Source organism: Pituophis catenifer, unplaced genomic scaffold, assembly GCF_029215685.1.
Source record: "Pituophis catenifer annectens isolate HBS135680 unplaced genomic scaffold, rPitCat1.0.hap2 SCAF_11, whole genome shotgun sequence".
Classification (NCBI taxonomy): Eukaryota; Metazoa; Chordata; class Lepidosauria; order Squamata; family Colubridae; genus Pituophis; species Pituophis catenifer.
The window spans coordinates 15,592,752-15,614,360 of NW_027256891.1; the positions used below are offsets into that span (position 1 = coordinate 15,592,752).

A 21,609-nucleotide genomic window follows, 5' to 3' on the forward strand; every position below is an offset into this window, starting at 1 on the left:
GGCTTTGACTAACCCAACCCAAGCCAAGCCTTGGTTCCTTCTCAAAGAGTCTTCTTTATTGAGTACATCATATTGGCACTGCTTCAAAGGAAAACCAATTCTAAATCCTTCCTGCGGTTTCAGTATAATTAAACTAGGAAATAACCTCACCCCCCCCCGCCAAGTGTCGCAGGTCACGGTCAATTGGGTGAATTGGTGGGCACTTCCCCAACCTTATTGGTTGCCCTCTCCCGTCTTTGGAAGAGCTTTATAGCTCCCACTGCCTTAAAGGTAAAGGTAATGGTTCCCCTTGCACATATGTGCTAGTCGTTCCCGACTCTAGAGGGCGGTGTTCATCTCCGTTTCACAGCCGAAGAGCCAGCGCTGTCCGAAGACGTCTCCGTGGACATGTGGCCGGCATGACTAAACGGCAAAGGCGCACGGAACGCTGTTATCCTTCCCACCAAAGGTGGTCCCTATTTTTTCTACTTTCATTTTTTACGTCCTTTCGAACTGCTAGGTTGGCAGAAGCTGGGACAAGTAACGGGAGCTCACCCCATTCCACGGCACTAGGGATTCAAATTGCTGAACTGCCGACCTTTCGATCGACAAGCTCAGTGTCTTAGTCACTGAGCCACTGCGTCCGTTAGGGTTAGAGTTAACCACTGCCTTAAGAAAGTTCAAAACATTCTTAAAGATCCATCTCATCCTGGGCACCCTCTTTTTTTTTTTTTAACTATTACCATCTAGCCGACGGTACAGGACGATAAAAACAAGGACAAAGAGGCTGAAAAACAGCTTCTATCCCAAACCAGGAACTATTGAATTCTACTGCACAGTGCAATATTAATGCAATATCAGGAGTTTTCAATTCAATTGTATAGCATTCAGTGCCGTCATTAATTGAATGGCCATTAAATGAATTGTTATAAGTCAAGGACTACCTGTGTTCTTATATTCTCAGCTCTAGTTGTAGGCTAGAAATCAACCTGCCTTAATTTACCCAGGCCCCTAAAACAGTGTGTAAAAATGCTCTGGAACATATCTTGGGGCGGGGGGGTTTAACTCCGTTGCAGCGGTGTTTACGATAAGCCACAAGCCATCCTGCAAAATTCAAGGGAAAAAGGAAAAACATGCTTCTGTTTCAAATCCGTGAATCGAACACATCCCATTTGTTGCCGGGTTTGATTTCACCAGATTTTCCTCTCTTCTCTTTAACCTGCCAGTGCCCCCTTCTTGTATGCGTCGACATAATTGCAAACAATTGAATTCGCTATTCCTGCCTTTGCTGGAACCATCTGTCCTAGAGGCACCTTTTTTAGCCAACAAGTTGTTCTGTTAGCACAACCAGAGGAAGGAACTCTGTTCCCACACATGCCACTGGCATCGGCTGGCAGGGCCCTCCGAGAGGTTTTTTTGAATTCCATTCTGTTTCCTCGCTCCTTCCTGGATAATGTTTACAGCAGCATTATCTGAGTTCATGGCTCCCTGGCAGCTGGCCGGCCTATTTATAAACTCCCCGGGGAGGTTGAGGAAAATGTGATTCACGAGCATAAAGCACCACCGCGCTGGACAAAAGGGTGCATTCCTTCCTCGTGATACAACGCTGAGCTGACACCTGTCATTTCTGAATGGTAGAGAAAGTGTGGTGTTGCGTGAGCCACAGGATCTGTGGACCCCTTAATCACATCTTAACTGGCCCTTTTTTAAAAAAAAAACAGTTTTTAAAACTTTGAAAGTATGAATCGGGTTGTCATCCACGGACAAAATGAGCTATCAAGAGCCACAACGATACGAATACGAGCTTTTGTAAAAGAAACAAAAACAATCCGTTGTTTTCATTTTAATGAGTGCATCTCTTTTCATTGGAACAGATGGAATTTGAAACCATATTAAAGGTAAAGGTTCCTCTCGCACATATGTGCTAGTCATTCCTGACTCTAGGGGGCGGTGCTCATCTCCGTTTCAAAGCCAAAGAGACAGCGTTTTCCGAAGACGTCTCTGTGGTCATGTGGCCGGCATGACTCAACGCCAAAGGCACACGGAACGCTGTTACCTTCCCACCAAAGGTGGTCCCTATTTTTCTCCTTGCATTTTTTACCTGCTTTTGAACTGCTAGGTTGGCAGAAGCCGGGACAAGTAATGGGAGCTCACCCCGTTAATCGGCGCTAGGGATTCGAACCGCCGAACTGCCAACCTTTCAATCGACAAGCTCAGCGTCATTTTATGTCACCGCATATTCTGTCCCTTTTTTAAACCACTTTTGCAATCAGTTACCTAAATGCCATCCAATGTTTTTAGCTTGGATGGGATGGGTTTTCCAAGAAAGGATAAGCGTTTCTTGTGCCTTTGGAAAGGTGATCCAGCTCATTCTACGATATTTTGAGTCTGGATATCTAGGCTGAAGTCCTGTTCCAAGGGCCTCCTCCTCGCTCAGAAATATTATTCCATCTTATTCTGTCCTGCTCTTTCTCATTCAGGTCATGTCTTATGCAAGTAAACTCTTTATCACCAGTAGAGAACAGAAGAATGTAACAACGGGGGAGCTGGATTAGACCAGAGACCAAAAGTTCCCACAGTAGCCAACCAGATGGTGGTTTCGAATCATCCTGTGTTTATTTTGTACACAGTTTAATTTTAATTGCAGCCCTACGGCCTGCTCGGTATATTTTGCGGTCCTTTAACCTCTACTGTTTTTATCATTTTTAGTGGCCTCCATTCCCACAAGACATAAAAGTCAAAATAAACGCACTTAGGCTGACTTGTTTATTTAAAGCATTTATAATCTACCCTTATATTAATTCATTTATTCCTTGGAAGCATTAATATTCCACCTTTTTATTCATTTGTTTAAAGCATTTATATTTCAAATTGTTATTCATTTGTTTAAAGTATTTATATTCTACCTTTTTATTCATTTGTTTAAAGCATTTATATTTCACCTTTTTATTCATTTGTTTAAAGCATTTATATTTCAACTTTTTATTCATTTGTTTAAAGCATTTATATTCCACCTTTTTATTCATTTGTTTAAAGCATTCATATTTCACCTTTTTATTCATTTGTTTAAAGCATTTATATTTCAACTTTTTATTCATTTGTTTAAAGCATTTATATTTCAACTTTTTATTCATCTGTTTAAAGCATTTATATTCCACCTTTTTATTCATTTGTTTAAAGCATTTATATTCCACCTTTTTATTCATTTGTTTAAAGCATTCATATTTCACCTTTTTATTCATTTGTTTAAAGCATTTATATTTCAACTTTTTATTCATCTGTTTAAAGCATTTATATTCCACCTTTTTATTCATTTGTTTAAAGCATTTATATTCCACCTTTTTATTCATTTCTTTAAAGCATTTATATTTCAACTTTTTATTCATCTGTTTAAAGCATTTATATTCCACCTTTTTATTCATTTGTTTAAAGCATTTATATTCCACCTTTTTATTCATTTGCTTAAAGCATTCATATTCCACTTCTTTGCATTCATTTATTCCTTGATTTAAAAACACTTCTATTCCATCTCTTTACATTTATCTATTTGTTTACTTAAATCGCTTCTATTCCACTTCTTTATTTCCATCCATTCCTTTAAAGCATTAATATCCCACCTTTTCCCTGGGAAACTCCAGAAAGGGCACCCAAATCTCTCTCCTCAACAATAGCCCTGTGAGGTTGGTTGGGTCCAGAAAGGGAGGGCGAGGAAGGGAGGGAAGAAATGGAGCTGAACCAAAATCAGTGAGCGTGTTCCGGGATCATCTGGGGGAATGGGCCAACTCACCATGGCCAACTCAGCATGGGCCAGCTTGCTGCAAGACAACTTCTTGTGGGACAATTTAGCAATTCTATTTAAATATTTTTGCCATTCCCATCTCATTCTGTCCCTCCTTTGGCATCCCTTTCTTTAATGATTCTATCCAGTGGTGAAATCCATTTTTTTTTACTACCGGTTCTGTGGGTGTGGCTTCGTGAGTGTGGCTGGGAAAGGATACTGCAAAATCTCCATTCCCACCCCACTCCAGGGGAAGGATACTGCAAAATCCCCATTCCCTCCCCACTCCTGGGGGAAGGATACTGCAAAAAATCTTCATTCCCTCCCCACTCCTGGGGGAAGGATACTGCAAAATCCCCATTCCCTCTCCACTCCTGGGGGAAGGATATTGCAAAATCCCCATTCCCTCCCCACTCCTGGGAAAAGGATACTGCAAAAATCTCCATTCCCTCCCCGCTTCTGGGGGAAGGATAATTGCAAAATCTCCATTCCCTCCCCAATCTGGGGCCAGCCAGAGGTGGTATTTGCCGGTTCTCCGAACTAGTGAAAATATCCGCTACAGGTTCTTCAGAACCTGCTGGATTTCACCCCCCCCCCCCCCGATTCTATCCCGCTCTTTCTTTGATATTAGTGAAACTCTTTGTCCCGCAGCCAGTTGTCCTGCAACAAGTTAAGACTCTGGCGAGTTGTCCACGGGGCCTTAAACCCTCCATTTCCTAGGTCCAGTCCAGTGATGAAATCCATTTTTTTTAACTACTGGTTCTGTGGGCGTGGCTTGGGCGTGGTGTGGCTTGGTGGGCGTGGTGTGGCTTGGTGGGCATGGCTTGGTGGGCATCCTGGTTGCTCTTGTATAATTATAATTGTATAAGAGAAATAACAATTATCTTGATAATTGTTAGTGAAGCTGCTACATTAGCTTCAGGTTTATTTACCGATGTGTTGCCACACCTTAACAAACAATGACATACAACAAACAACAACTTGTCTACATTTATAATGTTCATTTGCTTACCAATATAGGCAGTTAAATGATCAAGAGAAGGATGGAAATTCATGTATGCCTTGTTTCTCTAGCCTTATAAATGGGAACATGCGATGCAGGGATGAAATGCTCTCGGCTGTTAAAGCCAACCACGACCCCCCCCCCCATCCGTCCGCGGGGCTCCCCAATGCGGCTCAAGGGAGTGGAGGGGAGTGGGTCTCTAGGATCCGACGGCCGTCCTCCAAGGGGGCTGGAGGGGGCGGACCTCGGGGCGGGCGGGACCCTCTCGCCTCCCCAGCTGCCGCGCGTCCCTTTGGCCAACTCCGCCGCTGGAAGCGCGCAAAGAAAAGCGCTTCTCGGCTTTCTTTTAGCGTTTCCCACCCACGCCCCTCTTTCTTTCCTATCTTGGGTGGGTGGGCTCCGGGCAAGGATGTCGGCGGCCGAGGAAGGGGGTTTGACGGTGCGCCCCTTCAAGCTGATCGCCCTGCTCTGCGCCTTCTTGGCGCTGGCTCTGGATGTGGCTGCGCTGCTGAGCCCAGCCTGGGTCACGTCGGAACGCTACTCGCTCTCTCTTTGGAAGGAGTGTCGGGAGCTCCTGGGCGGCTGGCAATGCTTCTCCATCCTCGGAAGTGGTAAGCCGGGGATGAGGGGTAGCCGGGATCCCCGAAGCGGGAAGATCGGGGGTGCTGATGCTGGGAGGATTGCGAGCCCCGAAAGTCCGCATCTTGGGAAGCGCTCGGCTGCACGCTGGGTTAATTAATGGAAGGGTTGGGTGCAGCCAAGCCACGGGGTATCAAACTTCAACTCGTTTAACTTCGGTGGCTTTTTTAAAAAAATTGATTTATATGCCGCCCTTCTCCGGAGACTCAGGGCGGCTTACAGTGCGTTAAGCAATAGCCTTCATACTTTTGTATATTTTATACAAAGTCAGCTTATTGCTCCCACAAACTGGGTCCTCATTTTATCTACCTTTGAAAGGATAGAAGGCTGAGTCAACCTTGAGCCTGGCAAGATTCGAACTTGTAGACAGCTGGTGTTAAATTACAGTGCTTTTGTCTGCAGAGCTATCCAGACTCATTTTAAGGGTCTTCCTTATTTTCTTAAGTTTAACAGAGTTGGAAGGGACCTTGTAGGTCATCTAGTCCACCCCCCCCCACGCAGGAGACCCTACCATTTCTGACTGATGGCAGTCCAGTCTCTCTCTCTCTCTCTCCCTCTCTCTCCCTCTCCCTCCCTCTCTCTCTCTCTCTCTCTCTCTCTCTCTTTGATATATTTTTTTTATTTTAAAACAAAAACACTCAGCAGCCTGAGTGGCGCAGCAGACTAATGCTACTGTTAAAGGTAGTATTTAGCTTCCAGCTGCCTGCGATTACTGCGAGTTCAAATCTCCCCAGGCGCAAGGTTGACTCAGCCTTCCATCCTTTCTAAGGTAGGTGAAATGAGGACCCAGTTTGTGGGGGCAATAAGCTGACTTTGTATAAAATATACAAAAGTATGAAGGCTATTGCTTAATGCATTGTAAGCCGCCCTGAGTCTCCGGAGAACGGCGGAATATAAATAAATAAAAAAACAAAACAAAACATAAAACCGTCATCATTCCAAACAATTACAGTGAATCGAACGGTTCATGTTCTTTGAGAAGAAAACAGAATGTTTAATTCAACTACATATGCTAGTTTTGTGGCCGCTCAAGAAATAGTCAGGCCCGGGAAGGGTTTTGTGGCTCCTGGTGTTTTCTTTTCTGTGGGAAACGGGTCCAAATGGCTCTTTGAGTATTTAAGGTTGCAGACCCCTGCCCTACACCATTTCTGACAAATGACAGTCCAGTCTCTTCTTGAAAGCCTCCAGTGATGAAGCTCCCACAACTTCTGAAGGCAACTCCTGTTCCATGGGTTGATTGCTCTCACTGTCAGAAAATGTCTCCTTATTTCCAGGTTGAATCTCTCCTTGTTCAGTTTCCATCTATTATTCCTTGTCTGGCCTTCAGGTGCTTTGGAAAATAGCTTGAGCCCCTCCTCTCTGTGGCAGCCCCTCAAATATTGGAAGACTGCTATCATGTCTCCCCTGGTCCTTCTCTTCACTAGACTAACCATGCCCAGTTCCTGTAACTGTTCATTGTATGTTTTAGCCTCTAGTCCCCTAATCATCTTGGTTGCTCTTCTCTGCACTCTTTCTAGAGTCTCAACATCTTTTTTTATAGTGTGGTGACCAAAACTAGATGCAGGATTCTAAGTGTGGTCTTACTAAGGCTTTATAGAGTGGTGTTAGTACCTCATTAAATTTTAAATGTGTTAATTTTTTATTTGTTTTATTATATAAAATACAAAGAAAATAAAAGAAAGTAGGACATTAAGGGAAGGAAAAGGAGGGAGGAAAAGGGGGTGTAAGATACAAGGGGGAATATAAAAAATCTTCCCGGAAGTCCATCCTAAATGTTAATAAAGACAGGAATCCAGGGGTGAAATCCAGCAGGTTCTGACAGGTTCTAGAGAACCGGTAGTGGAAATTTTGAGTAGTTCAGAGAACCGGCAAATACCACCTCTGGCTGGCCCCAGAGCGGGGTGGGAATGGAGATTTTGCAATATCCTTCCCCCAGGAGTGGGAAGGGAATGGACATTTTGCAGTATCCTTCCCCTGCCATGCCCACCAAGCCACACCCACAGAACCCACAGTAGTAAAAGAAATTGGATTTCACCACTGCAGGAATCCCTTTAAAAAGCAAGATAGACTGGGTAATGGAGGTTACCAGCTGGGTTCGTAAGCAATTATTTGTTTAACCACAGCTTAATGATTTAACCACAGTGGCTGAGGCTCACACGTTGTCCCAGATCATAAACCACAAGCTTGCAAACCACGATACCCAGATTCACCTGGCATGCCACGCCCCAAGCGAGGACATCAGGCGATGTTTGACAAGTGTGCTCCTCAAGTTACAACTATTGAAATGGTGTGATGGTTGTAAATGCAAGGGCTGGTTGTAAGTGACTTTTTTCATTGCCGTGATAACTTTGGATGATGGTTAAATGAATGATTATAAGTCGAGAATGACCCGTAGTTTGATCGGTTGAATGATACTAAGGTCAGATCTACAAGTGCTGTACAATCGATAAATAAACACAAGAAATGGCCATACTTTTGGCTGCAGGAGCCAACATTTTAAAGTCAGAAAAACACCCTAGTACAGGAAGTCCTTGATTTATGACCATAATTGAGCCCAACATTTCTGTTGTTAAGTGAGACATTCATTTGTTAAGTGAGTTGTGTCCCGTTGTACGACCTGTCTTGCTACCATTAAGTGAATTTGTTTGTTAAATGAGTGGTGTCTCATTTTTACGACCTTTTTTGCTGCAGTTGTTAAGCAAAAGACTGCAGTTGATAAATTAGGAACACCGTTGTTAAGTGAAGCTGGCTTCCCTGTTGACTTTGCTCGTCAGAAGGTCGCAAAAGGGGATCATATGATCCTGGGACATTGCAATGGTCGTTAAGTATGAACCAGTTGCCAAGGCTCTGAATTTTGATCCCATGATCCTGGGGATGCTGCAAAGGTCGTAACTGTGAAAAACGGTCATAAGTCACATTTTTCAGTGATGTTGTAACTTCGAATGGTCACTAAATGAACAGTTGTAAGTTGAGGACTATGTGTATAAAAGTAACTATCAGCTGGAACAGAATCAATTCCATTCCCCCCGCTCCTCTGGTTTTTCTAATAGGGGTGATTCTGGAAGAGGTGGGATTTTCACTGGTGTCCAACTTTATCCCAACTTTGTCCCAAGTTTTTACTTTATTTTTTTTTAAAAGCCAATGTTACAAGCTTTTAGGACCAATGACATTGTTTTGCATTTTTAAACTACCTTTATAATGGTAATTTAAGAGGGACAGTGGCTAAGACGCTGAGCTTGTCGATCAAAAGGTTGGCAGTTCAGCGGTTTGAATCCCTAGTGTCGCGTGATAGGGTGAGTTCCCGTTACTTGTCTCAGCTTCTGCCAACCTAGCAGTTCGAAAGCACAGAAAAAATGCAAGTAGAAAAATAGGGATCACCTTTGGTGGGAAGGTAACAGCGTTCCATGCGCCTTTGGTGTTTAGTCATGCCGGCCAGATGACTATGGAGACATTTTCGGACAACGCTGGCTCTTCGGCTTTGAAATGGAGATGAGCACCGCCCCCTAGAGTCGGGAACGACTAGCACATATGTGCGAGGGGAACCTAATGGTAATTTGCATCCCTTCGTTAACTTCCGTATACTGTTATGCCAGGTCTTATTCTGGTTGCGGGTTTTTCTTGGGAGCAAGTCCTTCTTATTTTCCTGGTTGATCCCTGGGATCCCTGCATTGCTGCTAGTGGTACCAGGATCTGCTCTTCACATCAATATGGGGGCAACATTCTGCCTGTCAAGATTTCTACCTGCTCTATTGCCATCAAAAGTATGAAGTCTCCATCAAGAGAGTGGGAGAAAGAGAACGATTATGGGCTGGGTTCCAGACCTAAGACTCCCAGGATTTTTTTCATCGTTGGAAAGTACTCTGATTTTTGTCCCAAAGGTGCTTTTTCAAGAGGCAACTGGACTTTCTGTTTTTTTCTTTGAAGAAGTTTCGCTTCTCATCCAAGAAGCTTCTTCAGCTCTGTCTGAATCCTTCCATTCCCCACCATCCAGTCAGAGCTGAAGAAGCTTCTTGGATGAGAAGTGAAACGTCTTCAAAGAAAACACCAGAAAGTCCAGTTGCCTCTTGAAAAAGCACCTTTGGGACAACAGTGACCTGGATAACTGAGAATCTCCATATACATTGATTGTTCTTTAAGGTTGCATGTAATTTCTTTATTTCCTCCAAAGATGTTGTTGTTGTTAGTTGCAAAGTCATGCCCGATTCATCATGACCCCATGGACAACATTCCTCCAGGCCTTCCTGTCCTCTACCATCCCCCTGAGTCCATTTAAGCTCACGTCGACTGCTTCAGTGACTCCATCCAGCCACCTCATTCTCTGCCGTCCCCTTCTTCTTTTGCCCTCAATCTTTCCCAGCATTTAGGCTCTTCTCCAGTGAGTCCTTCCTTCTCATTAGGTGGCCAAAATATTTGAGTTTCCTCTTCAGGATCTGGCCTTCTAAAAAGCAGTCAGGGTTGATCTCCTCTAGGATTGACCGGTTTGATCACCTTGCAGTCCAAGGGACTCGCAGGAGTCTTCTCCAGCACCAGAGTTCAAAGGCCTCAATTCTTTGGCTCTCAGCTTTCCTTATGGTCCAACATCCAAAGATGTGTAGCCATCCTATTTCCCCTTCCTGATTGATCCTGGGGACAATCTGATAAGTAACAAGAACATTCCTTCTTCATGACTTTCTCCTCCAGAAAACTAAAAGGATATTTTTAGTCTTTGTGTGGAATCAGTTCATTGCTGCTGATTCATTGATGTGTCACCCAACACATCTGGATAATCATGAGCTGGGTGAAATGGCCATGCTGTTGCATTCATGTCTAGTTTGTGGATGTACAAGAAACTAGACGCTGCTTGGGTTCTATATGTGTTGTGGTCCACTAGTGGCCTGCAGACCTGGCAGCAAAGTCAGACAGTGATGAGGTTGGGGAGGAACATGGGCCAATCCTGGAGTCTGGGGAAGGCTTGGAAGAGGGCTCTGTGTCAGAGGCAGAGAGGGGGACAGGGCCATCTGGGAGTTATGTGCTGCCTCCAGAGCTTCCAGAGTCAGACATCAGCGAGGCAGAGGAATAAGGGGAGCCTGTTTCCACTGCATGCATGTGCAGAGCTGCCAGAAGGCAAGAACAGTTAAAGCAAAAGGGACAACTCGGGAATAAGGCTTGGAGATGATTGGCCCCTCCCATAAGACATAAAGGAGGAGCAAAGGCACTTGAGCCTTTGCAGGAAGCAACTTTGTTCATGCTGGTCGGTTTAAATTCTGAAGCTCCGTTTTGACTCTGTGCTCCGTGTGGCCTTGCAAAGCTAATTGCCAATTAGGCCTTTGGCAGTGTTTCAAGGGAGATAAAGGTGGGTGCTTATCAGCCTTATCCCGAAAGACTGTGGCAGACTTCTGTCGGACTCTTTACAAACTATTTGTGACTCAACATGGGCTGTGAATGAACAGAATTCACAGCCGTTGAAATAAAAAGAGGGTTTTTGGGACTAATCGTGTGCTTTTTACTGTCCCAGGAAGCCTAGGTCAGAACAATATGTGACCCACAGAGTTGTTCTTAGGGTCTGCTGGTCGTAGCTGAAAGGAAACGTTGCAGATGGAAATGGTCTACCCCTGTTTGTTAGGATGTGAAGGGGAAAGGGGGAAAACATCCTTTACAGCTCAAGAGTTTCCTAGATAGAAGAAACAAGATCGGTGGAGGTAGATCTTTGGTCTTATCCAACAGGGCTTTTGAGATAAGGTCCTGATTCTTTGCACTTGTTAACCCTTCCTGAGAGTTGCTGGCTAACCATCATTCAGGGATAATGGTTTACCACCGCACGGAAGTGCTGTGCAAAAGAGAGAGGGGGAAATAACCCTACTGTTTTAAAAAAGTAGTATTAATTTGGAGTATTTTTTTTAAAAAAAATCTGGTTCTTTGATTATAAAATTCTATATGCGGTCACTTTTATAAGAAGACACTCCAACAATAACCTCTATGGATTTTGTAAAAATTCGAGTTGTGCTTATTTGTTCCCTAGTTGGTCGTTGAAGAAGTCAAAGTGACCTCAAGTGAAAGAGAAAGATCTGCCAGGGATGGCAATAATTCTTGGTTTTGTTGTTGTTACTTGTGAAGTCGTGCCCGACCCATCGCAACCCCATGGACAACGTTCCTCCAGGCCTTCCTGTCCTCTACCATCCTCTGGAGTCCATTTAAGCTCACGCCGACTGCTTCAGTGACTCCATCCAGCCACCTTGTTCTCTACCGTCCCCTTCTTCTTTTGCCCTCCATCGTTCCCAGCATGAGGCTCTTTTCCAGGGAGTCCTTCCTTCTCATTAGGTGGCCAAAGCATTTGAGTTTCATCTTCAGGATCTGGCCTTCTAAGGAGCAGTCAGGGTTATATCTGTTAGGACCGATCGGTTGGATCGCCTTGCAGTCCAAGGGACTCGCAGGAGCCTTCTCCAACACCACAGTTCAAAGGCCTCCATTCTTTGGCGCTCAGCCTTCCTTATGGAATTCTTGGTTTTACAAGCTGTTAAACAAACTTCTGTTGCAACCATTTCCAAGGATGGTAACACTGGTGATTCTTGGAAGGCTGAATGTTTCTTCTTCTCTGTCCCAAATGAGCTGCTTATATATTAAAAAAACAAAAACAAAAAAAAGCAAACACAAATTCCAAGAAACTGGAGAAGACAGAAAGGCAAGAAAAACACAGCAGAGATGTTTTGCCTCTCTGTTCTAAGGGTCTTCAAAACAGCATCTGTTCACCCCCTCCCCTCCTTGTCCCCTCTGTCTAATCCCAGACAAGGGCGAAATTGGTCGGAGACATCCCAGTCATGCCAAATTGGGTCGGTTTGGCTTTGTTTTCAGAGATTATTTGAACCCAGCAATTGTGGTTCATAAGATGTGCCTCATAGTTATGCAAACTCAAGCAATTGTGGCTAATTCAGGAAATACGCTTAAACTTGTCTCTTCGCTGCTTTAGGTCAGGGGAAAAAGACTGGATCCAGATTACCAAATAAAACATCTAAAGGAGTGGTGAAATCCAATTATTTTTACTACCGGTTCTGTGGTGTGGCTTGGTGGGTGTGGCAGGGGAAGGATACTGCAAACTCTTCATTCCCTCCACATTCCAGGGGAAGGATACTGCAAAATCTCCATTCCGTCCCCACTCCTGGGGGAAGGATACTGCAAAATCTCCATTCCCTCCCCACTCCTGGGGGAAGGATACTGCAAAATCCCCATTCCCTCCCCTCTCTGGGGCCAGCCAGAGGTAGTGTTTGCCGGTTCTCCGAACTGCTCAAAATTTCCACTACCGGTTCTCCGAACTGCTCAAAATTTCCACTACCGGTTCTCCGAACTGCTCAAAATTTCCGCTACCGGTTCTCCAGAACCTGTCAGAACCTACTGGATTTCACCCCTGATCTAAAGAAGGTTTGAACCCATCTGTCCTCCATGTATAATTCAGAGGTGAAACCTCACTCCTAACCAGCTCTTGGAGGTCAATCCAACTGCCCTAGGAATCAGGCAGCTGGGTGATAAATTTGTGAATTGTCCAAACAGCCTTCAAAAGTATCCCCCTCTACAGCACACGGCAGTTATCTAACTTTAGAAAGGTATGAATGATTGATAGAGGTAGACCTTTTGGGGGAAAAAATGTATGTCTTTTCTCCAAAACATTTTGCTGCTGTTGCTACAACATAGTTGAAAAAAAGGTTCAGGCAGATTCAGGAATTCAGTCCTTCAAAGTTGAGTGTGGATGCATTTCCTCGATTGTGACCCAGTTGTTCCCCATCATCTTGTAACATCTATGTGACTTTAAGTGATCTTTGAAAAGCAAACTCAGCTGGTGAGTTTGGAGGTGGGAGACCACCAGGAAGTGACCTGCGCGGATCGTGGCTGATCCCGACAACGAGGAGGCTGGTGTGGGGTCGCGCCAGCAGCCTGCGCAGCTGGCGCTTGTGTCGGACAGTGAGGAGGCCGAAGAGGATGTGCCAGAGGCCAGAGGCAGAGACTCAGCCTGGGCCTTCAGAACCTCCAGAGGCTCCTTCGAGTGGAGAGAGCGAAGTGGAGGAGCCTCTCCTCAATGCTCGCACACACAGGGCTGCCAAAAGGCAGGAGTGGCTACTCAGGAGGAGGAGGTCTCCTCAAGAGTGAGATTTGAGGATAATTGGCCACTCCACTTAAATTAGCCTATTTAAGTCACACGCAGTTAGTAATTTCTTGCTGGAAACAACGTGTAATTATTACAGAGCATTTTGGAGAGTGAGTGTCTTATCGTATCTTGTTTTCTGGGCTGGTTGCCAACCTTTGCCGGACTTTGTTTATTCTTGGTACGTTATAACTTTGATAAGGACCGTTGGTGTGTGTCACAATCCTTGGGAATCCGGAGCTGGGGCAGAACACAGAGTTCCTCAGCCAGCAAATTCTGGGAGTTGAAGTCCACAAGTCTTAAAGTTGCCAAGGTTGGAGACCCCTGGTATAGAGTCTCCTGCTTAAGCAGAGGGTTGGACTAGAAGACCTCCAAGGTCCCTTCCGGCTCTGTTGTTCTGTATGAATGTATGCCAGAGTCAAGCCTGATTCAGAGAGCGTTTTGCTCTAACGAAACGTGCTCTTGTTTACTCCAATCCTTCTCGGCAAGGTTTTTGGTCTCCATAACAACTCTCCAGTTCAAGTTTGTATAGTAAAAGTTTGAGCCAAAACCCACATGCAAACGGCTTGAAACAAGAGGACAAGGGTTGGCATGCCCTCTCTATAAATTCTGCTTTCTTGGAAGAAAACCAGGAGACACGGTCCAGGCAGGAGGGCCAACGCCAGGAGCCTGCTGCAAACTTTTATTTTTCTTTCTTTGTCGCAGTTCAAGCGTGCAAATTTGAAAGTGGGAGGGGGTGTGTGAGGGCATTGTGCCGATTCGTCTTGCACGGAGACGGCTGTGGCTTCGGCTTGTGATGGGGAGCAACAGATGTGTAGGGTTGGCTGCACTGCCCCCATACCCACCCTGTGCTTAAACTCGGTGATTTATGTGCAGTTCATTGGCTGACCACCTGTTTGGCTTCCCAAATCTTCTGCCCACCTCCCTCTGATGTTTGGAGTGAAGCACAGAAGGCTTCTTATTTAAAGAAGGCAACTGCTGTTAGATAATGTTTCCCTCAGAGATCCTTGGTGCTCTCTGAATTTGGCTGTTTTCTTACAGACTTTTCATGACCCAACAAGGTAACATCATCAGTGCTGGTTAAGAATGGGATGTGCTCTCAGTTGATATTCTGTCAGGGTTGGGGGGGAATGGTCTCGGAGGTTCTTTGGTTGGGCTGTTTGCAGAGGTGGGCTGTTGGGGGTTCGCAGGGGTTCGGGAGAACCTCTAGCTAGGATTCTGTGCAGTTCGGAGAACCCACAGATCTCACTCCTGGCTGGCCCCGCCCACCCCTCCCCTCCCAGGAATCCCCACGTGGCCTGTTTTGGATGGAGGTAAGTGTAGGGTGCACGTGGAGGCTTGGGTAGGGTGACAAACAGGCCTACCGGAAGTTCGGGAAGGCCGGAAATGGGCCCGTTTCTGGCCTCTAGAGGGCCTCTGGAGCCTGGGGAGGCCGTTTTTGCCCTCCCGGAGGCTCAAGGAAAGCCTTCGGAACCCGGGGAGGGCAGAAATGCAACACCCCCCCACCCGCTGCCGTAGTGCAGGAGGCCGACTAGGCCACGCCCACCATGGCCACACCCACCCAGCAACTGGGCAGAGAACCCCTTGCTAAAATTTTTGAAGCCCACCCCTGGCTGTTTGCCAGTTCCTCGATTGGGGTTTTGCTTACTTGGTCTGATCGAAGGGATTGCTAAACAAGCCAACATTGTTGGTCTGATGAAGGAACTGCCAAACAAGCCAACACTAAATAGCCCAAATAAAGAACCTCTTAGGCCACCCTCACCAACACTGACTGAGCGAGAATATTAGAATATAAATGGAGAGGAAAACCACACTCCTTAGTAGCGCTGAGTTTAGAGTTGAAAAGGTGATAAAGGAAACCAAGCCAAGGAAGACGGGTCATTTAAAACAGTGGTCACCAACTGGTGGTCCGTGGACCACTGGTGGTCTGCGAGAAAATTTTGGTGGTCCATAGAAAAATTATTTGCATTTTTTATATTGCACTAAATCAGGGGTCCTCAAACTACGGGCCCTGGGACAGATACATGCAATGAACGTTTGTGTTGCTGCAGAGAGTCTCCCCCTTCGGGGTCTTTTTGTGTGTGTCGGAGGGGGACAGAAATTGCAACTTGCGGTCTGCTTTGGCCACACCCACCCAGGCACATGACCACCTGGCCACGCCCACCCAGCCGGTCATTAGGCAGATCATATTAGGGGTCCACAGGATTTAAAATGATGAATTTAATGGTCCCTGAGGTCCGAAAGATTGGTGACCCCTGATTTAAAACATAGCCATTTTATTTATTTGGGACACAAACCCATTTGCAAGAACTGGGAGATCCTAGAGGAGATTTATTGGTTCGATTTATATGCCGCCCTTTTCCGGAGACTCAGGGTGGCTTACAATGCGTTAAGCAATAGCCTTCATACTTTTGTATATACCTGCTTAGTAGGGCTTTCGGGCCCACCATAAGCGGTGTTCTATTTTATACAAAGTCACCTTATTGCCCCCACAATCTGGGTCCTCATTTTACCTACCTCGAAAGGATGGAAGGCTGAGTCAGCCTTGAGCCTGGTGAGATTTGAACTTGCAGTAATTGCAGGCAGCTGGTGTTACTTAACAGTGCTTTAGTCTGCTGCGCCACCAAGGCCATTGAGATGTAGGAAGGCAGGAGAGAGACAGGTATCAACAGGTTTTATTTAATATACTTTGCCTTAAAAGAAAATTTTGCATCAGATTAAAAAAAACACGACAACCTCGGAAGCCTAAAAAGAAAAGTAGAAATAAAAGAAATATAAAAGAAAAAGTGAAAGAGAGAAGAAAAATGAGGGTGGGGGGGAGGGAAAAGAAAGATATTTAAAGAAGTGACTTTGCAACCACCATAAACGTAGACTTTAGTATTTCGCCCTCCGATATAGCATACGATGATTCCCTTCTTTTCCTAAACGGACCTTTCTAATCAATAAAATCACCCATTCGCTTTTATCCGATTTTCAGCAAAGAGCCCATCAAGGGTTTCCACTGGCTTTCATGAAAGTCACTGATATTGTCCCAGATATCATCCTCAAAAGTGGATGCTTTGAATTCCTTCTCTTTGGAGAACATGAAAGAGAAGGCAGAAAGAGTTTTGAAAGAGAAAAATAGCCCAGCTGAAACAGAAAAAGCCACCGATAGCGAGGAATCAAGGGACCAAGCAGTCTGCTCCCTCTTCCTTGATTTTATCACCTTGAATTTTTAAAAAAGCCAACAGGCGGTAAAGCCAGGTTGAAGTTTTGGATTTCTCCATTTCCAGGCCCTTTACAGGAAGGATCTGTTTAGACGGCGAAGCCTTTTCCAGCCTGCCTAACTGCCTCTCTTTTCAGACAAAAGAGTCCCTTGTTCCTTAAATCCCTTGCAAACCAGAGAGCAGTTTTCTTCGTTTATTCCATAGTTAGCCACGGTAACCCTTCCTATAAATCTTGAGTTGGCTTGTGAGCGGCTTGTGTTCAGCCAGGCATACGGTTGCTTGGCAGAGCCCTGAGTCTACAACAACTCCCCCGTTGAGAAGGAACAGAAATTTTGTTGGTTTTGGTGACCCAGAGAGGCTCCCTGGAACTTTTAAACCAGGGGTCTCCAACCTTGGTAACTTTAAGCCTGGCGGACTTCAACTCCCAGAATGCCCCGCTGGGGCATTCTGGGAGTTGAAGTCCGCCAGGCTTAAAGTTGCCAAGGTTGGAGACCCCTGGTTTAAACACTTTTTTAAAAAGAAAAACAAAAATCTGTGTCTAAATGTCCCCGGAACCATTTTTTTTTTTTTTTTTTACTAGAAATGCCGAAGGGAGCAAGTTCTCCAGGGCTGAGTCTAAGGGGCAGGTCATGTTTGGCCCTGTTGGGACCGGAGTAAATGGGGATGGAGAGATTTTTCCCCCCATAACCATCCCAAAGCTCACAGATGTTTCTACAATCCTAGAACCGGGCATTCAGTTCAGGCCAGCCTGCTCCTGTTTTGATTGATTTCAAAAGTGGGCATTGGGAAGAGTTTGGAAGTGGTGCGGGACAGAAAGTTTGTAAACGTGGTCAGATCCTCTCCTCTCCTCTCCCCTCCCCTACACCCCTCCCCTCCCCTCCCTTCTCCCCTCCTCTCCCCTCCTCTCCTTGCCTCCCCTCCTCTCCCTTTTCTCTTTCTTTCTTTCCTTCCTTCCCTCCCTACCCTTCCCTTTCCTCTCCCCTCCCCTCCTCTACTCTCTTCACCTCTCCTCTCCTCCCCTTTCTGTCTCTCTCTCTCTTTCTTTCCTTTCCTTCCCTTCCCTCTCCTCTCCCCTACTCCCCTCCCCTCTCCTTTCCTTCCTTCCTTCCTTCCTTCCTTTAATTCTTCTTCCTCCTTCCTCCTTCCCTTTCCTTCCTTTTCCTTCCCTTCCCTTCCCTTTCCTTCCCTTCCCTTTCCTCTCCCCTCCCCTTCCCTCTCCTCTCCTCTCCTCTCCTCTCCTCCCCTCTTTCTTTCCTTCTTTCCTTCCTTCCTTCCTTCCTCGCCTTCCTCCTTCCCTTCTCTCTCCTTTCATCTCCTTCCCTTCCCTCTCTCCTACTCTCCTCATCTCCCTTCTTCCTTCCTTCCTTCCTTCCTTCCTTCCTTCCTTCCTTCCTTCCTTCCTTCCTTCCTTCCTTCCTTCCTTCCCCCTTCCCTCTCCTTCCCTTCCCTTCCCTTCCCTTCCCTTCCCTTCCCTTTCCTCTCCCCTCCCCTACTCTCCTCTCCTCCCCTCTTCCTTCCTTCCTTCCTTCCTTCCTTCCTTCCTTCCTTCCTTCCTTCCTTCCTTCCATCCATCTTCCCCCTTCCCCTTTTCCTTCCCTTCCCTTCGCTTTCCTTTCCAGAACTTAAACACTCTGTTTCTTGCCTAATCTGTCTTCAGTTAAAGACTGATGATCAGAGCTGGGAAATCAGCCCTTTCGTTACAAAAGGAGACCATGAAAAGGATAGTGATTCCAGATGGTTCCGTTGGTGCATCACACACATTGATCTGGAATAACTCCCGGTTAGCAATACACTCACTCTTGCTCTCTGTGACTCAGTTTGGAATTTAGACCCCTTTGCCACCTGTTCTTCTGCCTCTCCTTTGCTTGGATATTCTGGCAAACTGGGAAAAGAAGATGCTTTAAAAGCTGGCTGGGCAACCTTCCTCCCCTGTGTTTATTTACTGATTTATGTAAGCCCCGGAGGACCGTTTCAGCCACACAGCGGAAGCCTCTGCAAGAGTCAATGCTGCCATTCTAATCTGCAACAAAACAAAACAAACACACATTCTGCTGAAAATAATAGTTTTGCCGCTCAGTTTCAGCAACCCCGTTCTAGAGGGCTCTGTGAGTTTCACAAACACAACTAGAAAGTTCATGTGATTTGCAGCTATTCTTGTTGTTGTTAGACTAGGACCAGGGGAGACGTGATAGCAGTGTTGCAATATCTCAGGGGCTTCCACAAAGAAGAGGGAGTCAAGCTATTCTCCAAAGCCCCTGAAGGCAGGACAAGAAGCAATGGGGGGAAACTTACCAAAGAGAGAAGCAACTTAGAACTAAGGAGAAATTTAGTGACAATGAGAATAATTGACCGCTGGAAAGGCTTGCCTCCAGAAGTTGTGGATGCTCCAACACTGGTGCTTTTTAAGACAAGATTGGACAACCATTTGGAATGGTTAAGGTCTCTTGCTTGAGCAGGGAGTTGGACTAGAAGACCTCCAAGATCACTTCCAACTCTGTTCTTCTCTTCTCTTCTCTTCTCTTCTCTTCTCTTCTCTTCTCTTCTCTTCTCTTCTCTTCTCTTCTCTTCTCTCCTCTCCTCTCCTCTCCTCTCCTCTCCTCTCCTCTCCCCTCCTCTCCTCTCCTCTCGTCTACTCTACTCTATTCTTCTATCCCATTTCTACTTTCTATTCTATTCTATTCTATTCTATTCTATTCTATTCTATTCTATTCTATTCTATTCTACTCTACTCTACTCTACTCTACTCTACTCTACTCTACTCTATTCTTCTATTCCATTTCTACATTCTCTTCTCTTCTCTTCTTCTATCCCATTTCTACATTCTATTCTATTCTATTCTATTCTATTCTATTCTATTCTATTCTATTCTATTCTATTCTATTCTATTCTACTCTATTCTTCTATCCCATTTCTACATTCTCTTCTCTTCTCTTCTCTTCTCTTCTCTTCTCTTCTCTTCTCTCCTCTCCTCTCCTCTCCTCTCCTCTCCTCTCCTCTCCTCTCCTCTCCTCTCCTCCTCTCCTCTCCTCTACCCTACTCTCGTCTACTCTACTCTATTCTTCTATCCCATTTCTACTTTCTATTCTATTCTATTCTATTCTATTCTATTCTATTCTATTCTATTCTATTCTATTCTGCTCTATTCTTCTATCCCATTTCTACATTCTCTTCTCTTCTCTTCTCTTCTCTTCTCTTCTCTTCTCTTCTCTTCTCTTCTTCTATCCCATTTCTACATTCTATTCTATTCTATTCTATTCTATTCTATTCTATTCTATTCTATTCTATTCTACTCTGCTCTATTCTTCTATCCCATTTCTACATTCTCTTCTCTTCTCTTCTCTTCTCTTCTCTTCTCTTCTCTTCTCTTCTCTTCTCTTCTCTTCTCTTCTCTTTCATCCCATCCCATCCCATCCCATTTCTGTTTTGTTCAGAATTAAAAAAAAAAAAAAGCAAATGGAAAAAACCCAATCCCCAAAATATTATTTGCCTACCATGGTTACTGACCGTGACTTAAGTTTCTTCTTCATTTTTTTTTTCTTCTTCACCTCCTGTCTTTTCTTTTGCAGACTGGCAAATCACTACCCTGGTGTTAATCCTGACAGCTGCCACCATCACTCTGCTGTCATTCCTCATGTCCCTGATAGCCTTCTGCCTGGGGAACTATAAATTCTATTATCGGATAGTGTCGATTCTTCTCTTTGCAGCAGGTAGGTCTTCTCATTCTCTAGCCCCTCCCCCACCTCCACTCCCTTGGGTAAACATTGACGCCTTGGCCAGTGGTTTTAACAGAAGTCGTTTCTCCTATCGTTCTATTGATCCAGTGGTTCTCCAGATCTGCGCCTTGATTCTCTACCCCATCAAGTTCATCGACAGCAGCCCGCTGAGAAGCTACCATGAGTTCAACTGGGGATATGGGTTGGGTTGGGGTTCGGCCATCTTTATGCTGGGAGCAGCCATCCTTTACTGCCTAAGAAATGATGTCTATGAAGACGTTTACTTCTAGGGCAACTTGTAAGAAGGTCCCTGAATTATCAGATCTGGAAGGCCTCTTCAGTAAACAAGAGAGCAACAGAACAGGAAGGACGATGGGATTCATGGGAATTCTGGGCACATTCAAGCACATCATGGATGGACATTTTAACCAGCCTTTCGCCAAGAGGTGAAGACGTTGAAGGCCTTCAGTTGGACACTCTTCCACCATCACCAGGACTCGTCGCTGCCAGCCAGCCGCACTCCTCTCCAGCACAACCTGCTTAATATTTCTCGTGTAGTTTTTCTTTTTTTAAAAAAAAATACTATTTTTCTTTACTTTGATCTTCTATGTATGAAATTTTGTCTTTATTTTATTTATGAGAGGGTAGTAGCTCCTACGGCGAAGAGCAGCTTGGCTTAGCTTTTATTGAGTGGCGTCGTGTGCAGATCTTGAACGCAAAGAAGGGAAGTTGTGTGAATGGAAGGAGGTTCTGTAAATGCATGGATGCTAAATCTACTTGGTACCGAGAAACCCAAAGCACAGAAAATATACGAGTTTATGAGCCACTGATGAATAAAACCATGGTAGAAATGAGATGGGTATCTTGCATACTTCTATATCTACCGGTATATAGCTGTTCTGACCTAGGCTTCCTGAGACAGCAAAAAGCACATGATTAGTCCCAAAAAACCCTCTTTTTATTTCAATAGCTGTGAATTCTGTTCATTCACAGCCCATGTTGAGTCACAAATAGTTTGTAAAGAGTCCAACAGAAGTCTGCCACAGTCTTTCGGGATAAGGCTGATGAGCACCCAGCTTTATCTCCCTTGACACGCTGCCAAAGATCTAATTGGTAATTAGCTTTGCAAGGCCACACGGAGCGCAGAGTCAAAACAGAGCTTCAGAATTTAAAACGAATGA

The 21,609-nt window shown here is 45.1% G+C and overlaps 1 protein-coding gene across 1 annotated transcript; it reads left to right on the forward strand.

Moving 5' to 3' along the window:
* Window positions 1-5,066: 5,066 nt before the first annotated feature.
* Window positions 5,067-21,269, forward strand: LOC139322702 (transmembrane protein 47-like). Its single transcript, XM_070951897.1, has 3 exons — window positions 5,067-5,371; window positions 20,282-20,422; window positions 20,537-21,269. Exons 1-3 carry the CDS (start codon window positions 5,170-5,172, stop codon window positions 20,716-20,718), a joined length of 525 nt encoding a protein of 174 aa, XP_070807998.1. The 5' UTR covers window positions 5,067-5,169; the 3' UTR covers window positions 20,719-21,269.
* Window positions 21,270-21,609: the final 340 nt, after the last annotated feature.